We start from the raw sequence: 13,403 nt of genomic DNA, 5'->3' as shown, positions 1-13,403 counted from the left end.
AAAAGCTTCCCAGAGCCCAGCAGCAGCCGCAGCAGCAATGCACATGCCAGGATGCCAGGATGAGCCCCTCGCTCGGCTGCCGCCGCTGCCTTTGGGGGTGGCAAGGAAGGGCTGAGGCAGGCGAGTGCCAAGGAAACCGCCAAAGCGCAGGAGAGGGAGGAGGAGAAGCCGCTCTCTGCTCTGCCCAGCCAAACAACAGGCGATGCCGTTGGGAGGAGGAGGAGGAGGAGGAGAGGGAAGCTGGCGACACCAGCAGCATCCCAAGCAGGGGCTTCTTGCTCTGGCTGCCTCAAAGCCCCCCCCCCCCCCGGAACCAGCTAGGAATGGGGTGGGGGGCAGATCTGCTGCCTTTGGTGATGGGGGCACACATTGGTTTAGCTGGTGCAGGGAAGGGCTGGGCAGGGCAGGGCAGGCCTTGTTGGAGGGCGCTGCTGGGGGGGCAACTGGGACACATGAGGGCTGAGAGAGCTCCCCCTTGCCAGGGGGCTGGGCTCTGGCGGGGGCAGAGAAGGGCATCCTTTTCTTTTTGTGTATCACTGATGCTGCTTTCATGCAGCATGCAAAACGTAATAAGGCCGTCGGGAAAGCTTCCGTCAAAACACCCCTGGAGCATCTGTAGGTATTCTGGACCTGCAGGTGACATGTCTGCCTCTGCTGAGCTCTGCCTTGCAGGGGGTTGGACTAGATGACCCCTGGGGGTCTCTCCCAGCTCTACAATTCTGTGAGTCTGTGAATCCTCCATTTGGGAGGGTTGGCAAGACTGAGAAAGAGGTGAGGGGGCTTCTTTCTACGTGGTTTGGCAGCAGTGAGGGAAATGCACTCTGCACATGCTCAGCCCCGGCATGAAGTGGGAACTGGGGTTCTGCGGCTCTGTGGGAGGCCTTCAGGCTGAACCGTGACTGGAAGCAGCTCCTGGGGCCGACCCCTGGGGGCCTTGGCTTGGGCCAGGGTCTGCTCCTGTGCCCTCTTCCCTCCGAGGCAGGATCAAGCCCTGCGCTGGGGGCAGAGCGGCTGAGGCCAAGGTCCCCTCTGGACAGGCCCACCCTTTCCTCGCCACCTTCGGCCGGCAGCAGCGTCTGAGACCCCCCCCCCCCCGGGCAGCAGCCCCCGTGCAAACACGCCATTGCAGGCAGCAGCAGCAAAGCAATTTGGCTTGTTTCATAGCCGGATAAAAGACGATAAATCCCCCAGAGACAAACCAGACCTGATTGAAAATAATCTTGCCAGCCAGGCAATTAGGAGGGCGAGTGGAGAGGCGAGGGGGCCGTGACCTGCTGCCTCTGGCCTGGCACCGCTGGTGCAGCATCTCCCAGCAGCCGTGCCGGATGCCGCTTGGCGTTTGCTCCCCCGCCACCCTGGAGGTGGGGCTGCCCTCCTTGGCTGCTTGTGGGGGGCAGAGGGAGGGGCAGCCGTGGGGGCAAAAGGAGGGCCAAGGGGAGGGAGACAAGGCAGCGGGAGAAGCCAGAAACTCCTAGCAGAGCTTGGCTTGCGGGTGGCAGGGGGCAGCTGGGCAGAGACCACCCTCTGGGGCTGCTGCCGGGAGGTCAGGCCTGGCACATCCAGGAGGGTGGCTGTGCCATCACCTCCATCGCAGAATCCAGGGGGCGACTCCAGTAAGCAGCAGGTGCTGGGCAGACATGGGGCATGCGCAGGGCAGCAGCTTCCCCTTTTGCCCCCGTCGGGGATCTATCCTGGCCGGGGCAGAAGGCACAGCCCAGGAACAGAGAGGAAGCGTCTGGCTGAAGGTGCGTCCCAGGAGGCCCTTGGCTTCCGTTGGTGGGAATCGTAGTTGGAAGGGACCCCGAGGGTCGCCCAGTCCAGCTCCCTGCATTGCAGGGGAAGCCCCTCCAGCACTATGGGGCTCTCACAAGGCTCTTCTTTCCCGGGGAGGGGGGCACTTGTGGGTCTTTCCTCTCTCCCAGGGGGACGTAACACTCTGCAGTTGTCCCTTCCCTCCCCGCCTGGCCTTTCTCTCTGTCAAGGTCATTTGGAACCTGTATCCTCCTGTCCTCTGCAATATTTACAGTTCCTCCCGGCTTGTGTCATCCTCTGCGGATTTGACGAGGGCCCCTCGCTCGGCGCTCCTCCATCCGAGTCATTAACTTTATTGCAGAGGAAAAAGGAGGCAGCACAGTGGCTCAGGCAGATGCCCGGCCGGCCTGGCGGGGGGCCGGAGGGGCTGTGCAGGGTGCGGCTGGGCTGGGGCTGCTTCAGGAACCCCTGGCCGGTGGGGGTGCTGCTTTTTCTGGGAACGCATCCACAGCACGGATCCGGACGGAGGTGCAGAAGCCTCCAAGGCCTGGCAGTCTGGCTTCCTTGGCGTCAAGGGAAGTAATAGTGCCACTGTATTCTGCTCTGGTCAGACCTCACCTGGAGTACTGTGTCCAGTTCTGGGCACCACAGTTCAAGAAGGACACTGACAAACTGGAAGGTGTCCAGAGGAGGGCAACCAAAATGGTCAAAGGCCTGGAAACGATGCCTTATGAGGAACGGCTAAGGGAGCTGGGCGTGTTTAGCCTGGAGAAGAGGAGGTTAAGGGGTGATATGATAGCCATGTTCAAATATATAAAAGGATGTCACATAGAGGAGGGAGAAAGGTTGTTTTCTGCTGCTCCAGAGAAGCGGACACGGAGCAATGGATCCAAACTACAAGAAAGAAGATTCCACCTCAACATTAGGAAGAACTTCCTGACAGTAAGAGCTGTTCGACAGTGGAATTTGCTGCCAGGGAGTGTGGTGGAGTCTCCTTCTTTGGAGGTCTTTAAGCAGAGGCTTGACAACCATATGTCAGGAGTGCTCTGATGGTGTTTCCTGCTTGGCAGGGGGTTGGACTCGATGGCCCTTGTGGTCTCTTCCAACTCTATGATTCTATGATTCTATCTCCCTTCTGCTCTTCGCTGGACCAGTCGCCTCACATCCCTGGCACAGAAGCCAGACCAGGATGCCCGTGACCCCTCTAGTCCAGCATCCTGTTGTCCCAGTGGCCAAACAGATGCCCATTGTAGCAACACTGCAAACAGCTCCTGAGCCCCAGAGCAACTCTCCTCTCCTGCGGATTCCAGCGACTGGCATTCAGAAACCTGGCTGCCTCCGACTGTGGAGGCAGAGCGGTGCCATCCTGACTAGGAGCCGTCCAGAGTGCGCCCCCCCCGAAAGCTTCCTGCCTGTTGGGGGGTGTGTGTGAAACAACAACAACAACAAACCTGTGGTTACGTGAAACATACTCAATAAACACACAGGATTTTTTTTAAAATAATATTTATTAAAGTTTCACAAGGAAAAAAACCACATTAATAAAGAAAGAATTAACAATAAAAAGAAAAAATACAAAGTAAAAAAAGAAAAAACAATTAAAAACAATTTCTTCTTTTCCTCACTTCTTTTACATTTACTTGTTTCCCGGACCTCCTCTTACCTCCCTCTTTTGTATTCTAATTAAATTAAACACACAGGATTTCAACGGAAGTCTCATAAAGTTCAACGAACAAAGCAGAAGACCCTGTGGATCAGTTCATTCTCTAGTCAGTTCATGCACCACTGCTATGCTAGAAGATCCACTATCCTGTAACATTACATATGAGCCTGGACTACTGATGAAGCCTAGGATGGCGAAACAAGGCTGATATTCCGGAAATCCTTGTCTTAGACTCTGTGACAGGATTCTGTGGAACTGTAACAACCCTTTGTGTGGATTATTGGACTCTATGAACAGACAGGTGGAATAGATACTTATACATGGGTGGACCTTATGCATGAACGGACTAGAGAATGAACTGATCCACTGGGTCTTCTGCTTTTTCCGTTGAACTTTATGAGACTTCCATTGAAATCTACAATTTGATACAATGAATATTATACCTTATTTATTCAAAAGTACAGCCGGTTGCGTCTTGTGTTGGTGGGGTGAGTCAGCGCCCGGGGGGGGGCTAGCCCCCCCTGCCTTTACAGGGGCTGGAGTCCAATGTCAGATGTGTGCAGTTCCTTCTTGATTCCACATGCCAGGAGAGTTTGTGTGGCATGTGCCACTTGGAGTACCCTCTGAGCCGCCTCTATGGCTCTCTGATCTGAGGAGGGTGATCTTCCTTCTCCAGGTTATTGCTCTGACATGGTGTCTTCTCCGTGAACGAATGAATGTTGGCAAGTTGTGGCGCCCGTCTGAAAGTGGCAGTGAATGAGAGCTGGTGTGGGATGGGCATGCCAGTCTGTTGGCTGGGCAGGTTCTGTGCATTAAACACCTTTTGCAGCATCTATTGACAAGTTTCCTTTAATGGCTAAATTAAAAGGAGCAGGTTTCTAGTCCTCCTTGCGGCTGAAATCACAGAGGAGGAGGAGTTGACCAGTGGCGGAAGAAGCCTGTCTGGCAGCCGGGGCAGGGCACTGAGGGGTGGGCCGAACCACCCACAGGGGCAGGGCAAACTGCCCAGCTGTGCATGCGCAGCACCCATACGGACGGTGCTCAAGTGGCACCCATAGGGATGGCACATGCACGGTGCCCATACCGACGGGGCAAGCATGCCCTCGGCCACCCCACAGCTGGGGGGTAGGCAGCGAGTGGACAGTGCAGAGCCTTTGGGTGCTGAGACGCATGGCATGGGTGCGCTGCAGGGCCCACGGTGAATGCCACCTGCCATTTCATCACCCCTCCTCAGGATGACACCGGGGCGGGCCTCACCCCCCGCACCCCCTTCCTACCCCCCTGGGGTTGACATCAGGGTCCCAAGAGCTCCGTTGCTGCATGTGCCAGCCTTCCACCCCTCCCTTGCATCCTCCTCACAGCTCCCTTTCCCACCTGGTGCCCAGGTACGCCATCGACCGCAGCACCGACCTGGAGCAGATCTTTGACATTGACCCGCTGACCGGCGCCATTGTGACCAGCAAGGTGCTGGACCGGGAGACAGCCGGCTGGCACAACATCACCATCTTGGCCATGGAAGCAGGTGAGTCCCGGGGGGGCGGGGAGGCGGGCAGGATGGAGTCAGCCCAGAGGGGGCCAAGAAGAAGGAGAAGAGCCCCGAGGTGGAGGAGGCCAAAGGGGCTCGTCTGGACCTGAAGCAGCCCTCCCAGGTGCCAGTGGGAAGCAGGAAGGGGCAAGCCAGCAGGAATATTAATCTGAGCTGGGATGGGCAGGTGGGCAGTGCTTCTGCCTCCGCTGCCACGCCTGACGTGGGGCCTCCTGGGGAGCTACATTCCCCCCACACACCTCCCTGCCTGTCTCTGGGGCTGGCGCCTCAGGCCCCCTTTTGATGCCCCCGGAGGAAGGCAAAGCCAAAACCTCACGGCTGCGGCAGCAAAGGGGGAGGGGACAGGATTGGGAGGGAGGGAGGGGGCAAAGGAGAAGCAACACCCCCTGCCCCAAGCCCTTTGGGGGGCTTCCAGGAGGATTATTAGCGTCCCACCTTTCGCTTTTGAAGGAGATCAAGCACCTTTCTGATGGTGAGAGATGTTGGCAGCGAGACGGACTCTGGGAAGGTGGTGGATTCTCCTCCATGGGAGGTTTCTAAGCAGGGTTCAGGTGGCCCCCTGTGATTCCTGCAATGCCGGGGGTTGGACTAGATGACCCTGAGGGACCCTTCCAACTTCTAAAGCCATCCAACTTGATGGCCATCGCAGCCTCCTTAGTTTCATGATGTGCTGCGTGAAGAAGTTCAGCTAAAAGAGGGCAAAGGCTGCTTTCCTCGCTGCCGCAGTTGCAAGATCTTGTCCATGAGACCCTGCACAGTGCACCGGTGGAAGGGCAGGCGCCCCTCTTTCTGCAGCACCTGGAGTTACCCTGGGCGGAGGGCTCCCCTGGGCTCTGCTTGTGGGGTGCCCACTCTGGGCTCCCCTCCCCTCCCCACACTCCCCTCCCTCCCTCTCCCACCCACTTCACACATAGCCTCTCTCCCCCCCCCCCAATTTCTCTGCAAAGCAGCCTGGTCCTTGGCAGGCAGGCAGGCGCGAAAGATGGTATTTTGGGGAGCCCTGCAGGAGGCGGCTGTAGCTGGGGAGGAGGCCGAGGTTCAGCACCAAGCAGATGGTGGGGGAGAGTGAGCGGCTCGGCTCCAGCCCCCCCAACCCACCCCCACCAGCGGGCGCTGCTTTTGGCGGGGGTCCTGTGAGGACCTCGGCTCTTGCGCTCCTGCCTGCTACCCCCTCCTCCCTGGTCCTCCTCAGCTGTCTATATATCTTTTGGGGAGGGGGGCTGCTCTGTTCCATCTCTGCCACTCTCCCCAAAGAGGAAGCCCAACAGCTTGAATGCTGCTTCCCCAAACTTCAAACAAGGCCGGCAGGAAACAAAGGCAGGCTCCCAGCAGCCGCCGCCTTTGATGCCTCCGTGGGCTGGGTCTCGGGGGTCTGGGCAAGCGGATTTCGGGAAGGGCCCTGAGACAGATTCCTTTCCTCCTCCTCCTCCTCCTCGCCCCCTTCCCTCTCCTGGCAGAGCGGCTGGCTGGCTCTGCTCTGCCAAAGGAAATCTCTTGGGGTGGGAGGGAAGGGAGAGGAAGGAGTTAGCCGAATAAATAGGAATAAATATGCGTGGCAAGTGCAGGTAGGAAGCAGCACCTGTCTGGAGGGGGAGAGGGAATGCTAATGAGGAGGAGGATGGCGGAGAGGGGCTGCAGAAGAAGATGCAAGAGCGTTTCCTGCATTGCAGGGGTGGGACTAGATGGCCCTTGGGGGGCCCTTCCACCTCGACAGTGCTGGGAGTCGAGTGTCCAAGGGAGCTGCCGCTTCTGGGAAGGCCCTCTGGAGAGGCTGGGCGTGAGGCGTTCCAAACTGCCCTGGGATCTTTGGATAAAGGACTGCGTATAAACTGAATTATTCTTCAGAATAAGAATGCATCATTTGCAGCTGGATGACTTGAGAAGACTATCCGACAGAGGCACAGAGGAGACCTCTCAGGGCTTCTTGGAGTCCCCAGGGGGCAGGGGCTGCTCTTGCAATGGGGTCCTGGGCCTGCTGCTACCAGCCCCCCTCCCTCGCCATTCCTGCCCCCTTTCCGGAGAGCAGCGGCTGCTGTGGCTCAAGGCCTCTTCCTTCCCAGCCCTGCCCGTCTCCTCTGCCTCAGTAAAGACCTCTCCCTTCATCGGAAATGTCCGTCCTTGCGGTCTGGGCCAGAGTTAGGCCCTTGCATGTTTGGAGGTCTTGCAATTACAGTGGTACCTCTGGATGCGAACGGAATCCGTTCCTGAGCCCCGTTCACATCCTGCAGTGAAGACAACCCGCGCCAGCGTGTCTGCACATGCGCGAGTCGTGATTTGCCGCTTCCGTACATGCGTGTGACGTCATTTTGAGCGCCTGCGCATGCGCGAGCGGCGAAACCCGGAAGTAACGCCCTCTGTTACATCTGGGTCGCCACAAAGCATGACCCAAAAAGGCTTAACCTGAAGGGACTTCAACCCGAGGTATGACTGTACCTTCCAGAGTAGAAATGTTTCCAGAATTCCCGGTCTCTGCCAGACCCCTAATGGACTGTGTTCTTCACAGCCAGCCCCATGGCAGGGATGTGGGGTTCAGAACTGTTCAGTAGGTCCAGTTGGTTTGCAGGGGGCCTGTGGGGGGCAGTGCCATGGGGGGGGGACTTGGCGCACATGCGCCTCTCCTGCATTGAAGGAGGGTTGACTAGATGACTCCTAGGATCCCTTCCGACCCCACAGCCCAATGATCTTCTTGCCCTTGGCAGGGGAAACCAGGGGCTTCTTCCCCCACAGGCCACGGTGCAGAGGGGCTCTGCTGCCCCCCGGCTCCCATTGCGTGGCTGGGGGGGGGATCCCTCTCTCCGCCCGCAAATACAAGGCGACAGGAATCAGAAGGGCCGTCTCTCCCTGCAACAGCTCCCATTTCCAGACCAGTCAGCAGCCCCCGGCGGGTGAAGGGGCCTGTCAGGGCGCATTAGTGCCAGTGCTGGGCGGGCGCCTTCCCCGCCAACTCCCCTCTCCCTCCGTCAGGAAGTTCTGACTCATCCATTTTAACTGTCCAGACGCTCCTGCCAGGGACATTATCCGGAGCGCTTTGTAATCATGAAATATTAATGGCGGATATTGAATTTAAAGCGCCATTTATGTCGGGATCCTTTGCTGGAAAGGGCAGTTGTAAAGGGGCGGCCTTCAAAGTGGGGGGGGGGCGGGGAGAGAGGGAGAAAGAGAGAGGGAAGGAGAGAGAGAGAGAGAGAGAGAGAGAGAGAGGTGGGGGGAGAGTCAGCATATCTCCCACCCGGGGACCCAACTGCTTTGTGGGCCTCTTGCAAAGGGCTTTTGCCCTAAGCTGGAATGTGACCCCTCCCTCCCTCTTGGTGCTTCAAGGGGGGGGGGGAGAAGGATGACAATGAATGACGCATATCTTCCCGTAACTGCCCAGGAGCATCATTCCAGCCCCTGCCCATCACTGCTGGTGGGGCACTTGCTGCTCATTGGGTCTCAACCCCACTTTGGCGCAATTCAGACACGCAGAATCGTAGGGTTGGGAGGCACCCCAAGGTCATCCAGTCCAACCCCCGCAATGCAGGTTCTGCAGCTAAAGAACCCCCGCCATAGATGCTCACACTTTCTGCACCCGCACACACCCGGCGCTTCTTGGTGGGGCTGGACGCCCAAGGGTGCCTCTTGCCCTCCTCCCCCTGGGGGGGGGACCTGCTTCCTCCCATTTCACAGCCCTGGGAGGCCCCTGCCTCTCCGGTGTCCAGAGACCCCTCCAAATGGGGCCAGGAGCTCCTCTCCCTTCCGGGTTTCCCAGGCTGAACCTCTGCATGTGGGGAGGGTCATGGCCGGCCCGCCAGCGGCTGCCCCATCTCTGGCGCTGGCTTGGCTCTCAGTGGCCCCGAGTCACAATGGCCCCACTCTGGCTCCCCAGTCCAATGCTTCTGAATCCCAGTGGCTGGAAACTGCAGGATGTGAAAGGGCTGCTCTTGCATAACCTCCAAGTGTCCCGGTTTTCCGGGGATAGTCCCGGAATTACAGAAGCTGTCCTGGTTTCTGATTTGATCCATAGCTGTCAACATTTCCCTTTTTTAAAGGGAAATTCCCTTATTCCGAATAGGATTCCTCGCAAGAAAAGGGAAAAGTTGACAGCTATGATTTGATCCCAGAATGTCCACGTTTCCCGGTTTCCTCCCCTCCATGTCTCTGAGAACAATCAAAGTGGAGTGTGTGTGTCGGTGCAAAAACAGAGTCCAGTTTATACTGAAAATACAATCCCTGCACCAAATGAAGGAGACAGGGAAGCTGGCGTAAAAATCCCCTCATGGAATTTCAAAGGAAAAGGTCACCAATCTGCTTTAAATTCTTTAATTGCAATGCTTCAGCAGCCAGCCGTCCTCAGAAACACCTGGAGTTTTTGTTCCTTTCTTGTAAGTGGAGCCTGATGCTGTCTACTCGGAAGTAAGTCCCACTGTAGTCAATGGAGCTTACTCCCAGGTAACTGGGTAAAGACTGGGCAGCCTTTTGCTGCCATCCAAAGCAGTTCAATAGGATTTACTGCCTGGTATGTTCCTGACCATTCTCACAGATTCCATTACTATTACTATGAGGTAAAGGTAAAGGTACCCTTGCCCGTACGGGCCAGTCGTGTCCGACTCTAGGGTTGCGCGCCCATCTCACTTAAGAGGCCGGGGCCAGTGCCATCCGAAGACACTTCCGGGTCACGTGGCCAGCGTGACGAAGCTGCTCTGGCGAGCCAGCACCAGCGCAGCACACGGAAACGCCGTTTACCTTCCCGCTATAAAGCGGTACCTATTTATCTACTTGCACTTAGGGGTGCTTTCAGACTGCTAGGTGGGCAGGAGCTGGGACCGAAAGACGGGAGCTCACCCCGCCGCGGGGATTCGAACCGCCGACCATGCGATCGGCAAGCCCTAGGCGCTGAGGTTTTACCCACAGCGCCACCCGCGTCCCTACTATTACTTATTACTATTACTATTATTATTACTGTTCCCCCACCTTTTTCCCTGACAGGGACTCAAGGCATCTTACAGCTTTTTTCTTTCTTTCATTCCATTTATTGTTTCCCTCGACCTCCAGGTATAGGGCAGGATATAAATTCAATAAATAAATGAGATATTTTTTCTCCTTACAACAACCCTGTGAGGTAGGTGTGGCAGAGAGGTTGGCTCAAGGCGGCAGGTGTAGGTGGGTCAAGATCCAGCAAGGGAGAAGCTTCCTGGTGCAGACCAGGACGCCCCTCTTTTCACTGGAGAAATGTTGGCGGGCATGTGGCTCTTGTGCCGTCATTCTGTTGCTGGCCTCCCTGATGGGCACCTGGTTGGCCGCCGTGAGAGCAGGATGCCTGGCCTGATCCGGCACGCTTTGCCTTCTGCTCTGGCTTGGTCTCTTTGGGCAGCCGAGAGCATTTCCTCGGGGATGCGCAGGGCCGGGCGCGGCATGAAGGGGCCTGTTGAGCCCGGAGAGCCTCTTGGAGTGTTTGTGCAAATAAATCTTCATCTCCCGCACAAGCTGTTTACCTTCCTTGGGCTAATATTAGGGATTCTCTCCCTGTTTTCTCCGGCGCTCATGTAAAATGATGGGCCCTTGACTGCTGTGTCCACTGCTGGTAATTGAGATGATAAATCTTCCTGCCGGAGAACGGCCGTAATCGGAGACGGAGCTGGACCGCTCCTTAATTACCCTCCTGCCGCTGAGCCGGGGCAGCGCAAGGGGAGGGGAGGGGGCCAGAGGGAGGGGAGCCCCTCTTTCCGAGGGAGATTCCTCCCCGGCAAAGGCTCACCTGTGCCAAGGGAGAGGCAGGGGCCAGGATCCAGATGCACCAAGGCCGGTCCAGCCGGTCGCTTTGGTGGCAGGGTGAATGGGGTTAGAAGGATCATGGAATCGGAGGGTTGTAGGGTGGGGAGGGACCCCAGGGGTCATCTAGTCCAACCCCCGGCCATGAAGGAACTCGGCTAAAGAATCCCTGGAAGATGGTCATCCAACCTCCACGTAGAAACCTCAGTCAAATGATAGAATAATGGGGCAGGAAAGGGACCCCCAGGGCTCACCTTGTGGGGAGTAACTTCCATCAGATGTCAAACAGATAAAACTTGTGTGACTTTTGGAAGACATCCGAAGGCAGCCCTGTAGGGGGAAGTTTTTGAGGGTTGGTATTTTGTGGTGTTTTATATTTTGCTGGAAGCCGCCCAGAATGGCTGGGGCAACCCGGTCAGATGGACAGCATATAAATGATAAAAATGTTGTTGTTGTTCATGTGGGAGGTTCCTTTTAAACCAACCGGGCTTTCTCCTTAATCCTCGACTTTGGTCATCTGTTTGACTTTGATTCATACACTGATTCTTCTCTTTCTTTGGCGATCCCTCGTAGCCGAGTAAGATTGTCTTCCATGAACACGGCCTTAACAGTGAGTCCGTTAGTAACTGTGGAGGCCAATTCTGGATCCACACATCCTTCCACAGTGGGGACATTGGTTTCTGGGCGGGAGTTGATCACAGTGAGGGTTTGCCAAGTGTGCCTTCCTCTTAGTGTGTTTCTCCCATGTGACCCGAGTTCGAGTGTCTCCAAAGCCCATGATACCTTTGGTCAAGGCTGTTCTCCAACTGGAGCACTCGCAGGCCAGTGTTTCCCAGTTGTCAGTGTTTATACTACATTTTTTTAGATTTGCCTTGAGACAGTCTTTCAACCTCTTTTGTTGACCACCAGCATTACGCTTTCCATTTTTAAGTTTGGAATAGAGCAGTTGCTTTGGAAGACGACCATCAGGCATCCGCACAACATGACCAGTCCAACGAAGCTGATGTTGAAGAATCATTGCTTCCACACTGGTGATCTTTGCTTTACCTTTTACGCTCCTGATAGAGGGTGGTTGGCTGTGGGTCAGGGATGCTCCCGCTGTGACCCCAGAGGAGCCGGGCTGGGGGGTCCCACCAACTGTGCAATTCTGGGAGTGGGGTGGGATTCTGTGCCGGAATGCATCCCCCATGGATCGCCTCTCCTTGTCAGAGAGGGGCTGCCTTGCCAGCTTCCCCTTGCTGCCCCATTGGATGTGGGGAGTCCCTCCCTCCCTCCCTCCCTCTGCTTCCTTCCCCGCTTGTCATGGGCTGCAGAGAGACTTCCTGGCTTCCTTCCCCTCCTGCCGGTGCCCCTCCTCACGGGCAGCTGACGCGGTTGGATCCTTCTGGATGAGGCCGGCAGGTGCCCACGGCAGGAGCCTGCAGCCCCCCCCCCGGCTGGGAGTCCCATCCTGCTTCTCCGTGCCCCCCAGCTCCCCTTCCCACCTGCCTCCCCCCCCACCCAACGGCGCTTTCAGATTAATGGCATTCCGACTCCTGGAGGAAATGCAGTGAAAAAACCGGCATGTTTAATTTTAATTTAGGAAAGCATTTAGGTAGCGGAGCCTCGTTTCCTCGCTGCTGTCAATCACGTTTTCTCAAGGCTGACATCAATTAGTTTAAAAATATTGAATGTAATTTTGCCTGACACAACATATTGCAGCCACTGCAAAATATAATTTATTTTAGAAGAAGAAATAATTAAACTAATTTGCATGTCAGTCAGCCGGGTTGGGATGCTGGGGGGGGAGGGGCCGGTGGAGATGATGGATCCTCCGGGGAGGGGGAGGGGAGCCGCCTTGCCCCCCTCCCTCCTTGCGACCCCCCCTGGGCTGACTGTGGAGCCCCTTTGGCCTTGGGGTCCCAGCCATGCGCCTCCCAGCAGCCTCTTGCCACAGGTGCCAGCGGAGGGGCTGGCAGGGGCTGGGGGGCAGCAGAGCAGGAGCTGGCAGAGGAGAGGCAGCAGGAAGATGCCCCCCCAGGAGGGGCTAGGATGGCTTTGCTCCAAGACATTCAGGAGAAGGGGAGCAAGAGAGGCTGTTGGAGGAGGAATTGGGGGGGGGGGCTCAAGCTAGGAGGCATGCCCCCCCCTCCTTTCTATTTTATTCTTATTTTTTATTTGCATTTTTCAAATACAGAGACAGAAAAGACAAAGAATATATCCCACGTCCCCTTCCCTCCCCCCTCTGGTTGCGCAACTTTCATATTCCTCTCGACTAAATACCTGGTGACTTCCCTCCCACCCTATTCCTGGTTTCTTTATTTTTCTATTAAATCACGTGTTCCAAATTCTTCGTCTTCAAAGTTCTTTGCCTGTTAAATTCTGTTATAAACCACCAGAATGCCTATATCACGCAAATCCAATTGAAAACACACGTAAACGTAATAGGCCACATAGTAACAATCACAAAGTTATTTACTAGAACTACAGAAAAATACAAAAGAGATGAAGAAATTAGTAAAGAATGTACTACGGCCCTGACTATATAGGACTTGTAGTTTGTACATACTGGACTTGGTGGTCAACTGAAAAGCTACATTTTTATTATATTATGTCACGATGTTGATTTTGACATTATGGGAAGCGGTATCTAATTTTTGAGAAGTAGTTCTAGTAAATAACTTTGCAATTGTTAATATATGGCCTATTCTGTTA

At 55.9% G+C, this 13,403-nt stretch overlaps 1 protein-coding gene across 3 annotated transcripts in view; it reads left to right on the top strand.

The window, feature by feature from the left end:
- Nucleotides 1–13,403, top strand: part of CDH22 (cadherin 22) — a 65,072-nt gene that overhangs the window by 34,924 nt on the left and 16,745 nt on the right. For all 3 annotated transcript variants that reach the window (XM_081010954.1, XM_081010956.1, XM_081010955.1), the window contains one exon: nucleotides 4,801–4,937. In XM_081010954.1, the coding sequence (XP_080867080.1) occupies nucleotides 4,801–4,937 (137 nt within the window). The remainder of the gene's footprint in view (nucleotides 1–4,800; nucleotides 4,938–13,403) is intronic.

This window comes from Podarcis pityusensis, assembly GCF_964106645.2.
Source record: "Podarcis pityusensis genome assembly, chromosome: 6".
Taxonomy (NCBI): domain Eukaryota; kingdom Metazoa; phylum Chordata; class Lepidosauria; order Squamata; family Lacertidae; genus Podarcis; species Podarcis pityusensis.
Note: the sequence above shows the minus strand (reverse complement) of the source record. Positions and strands in the feature narration are given on the sequence as shown.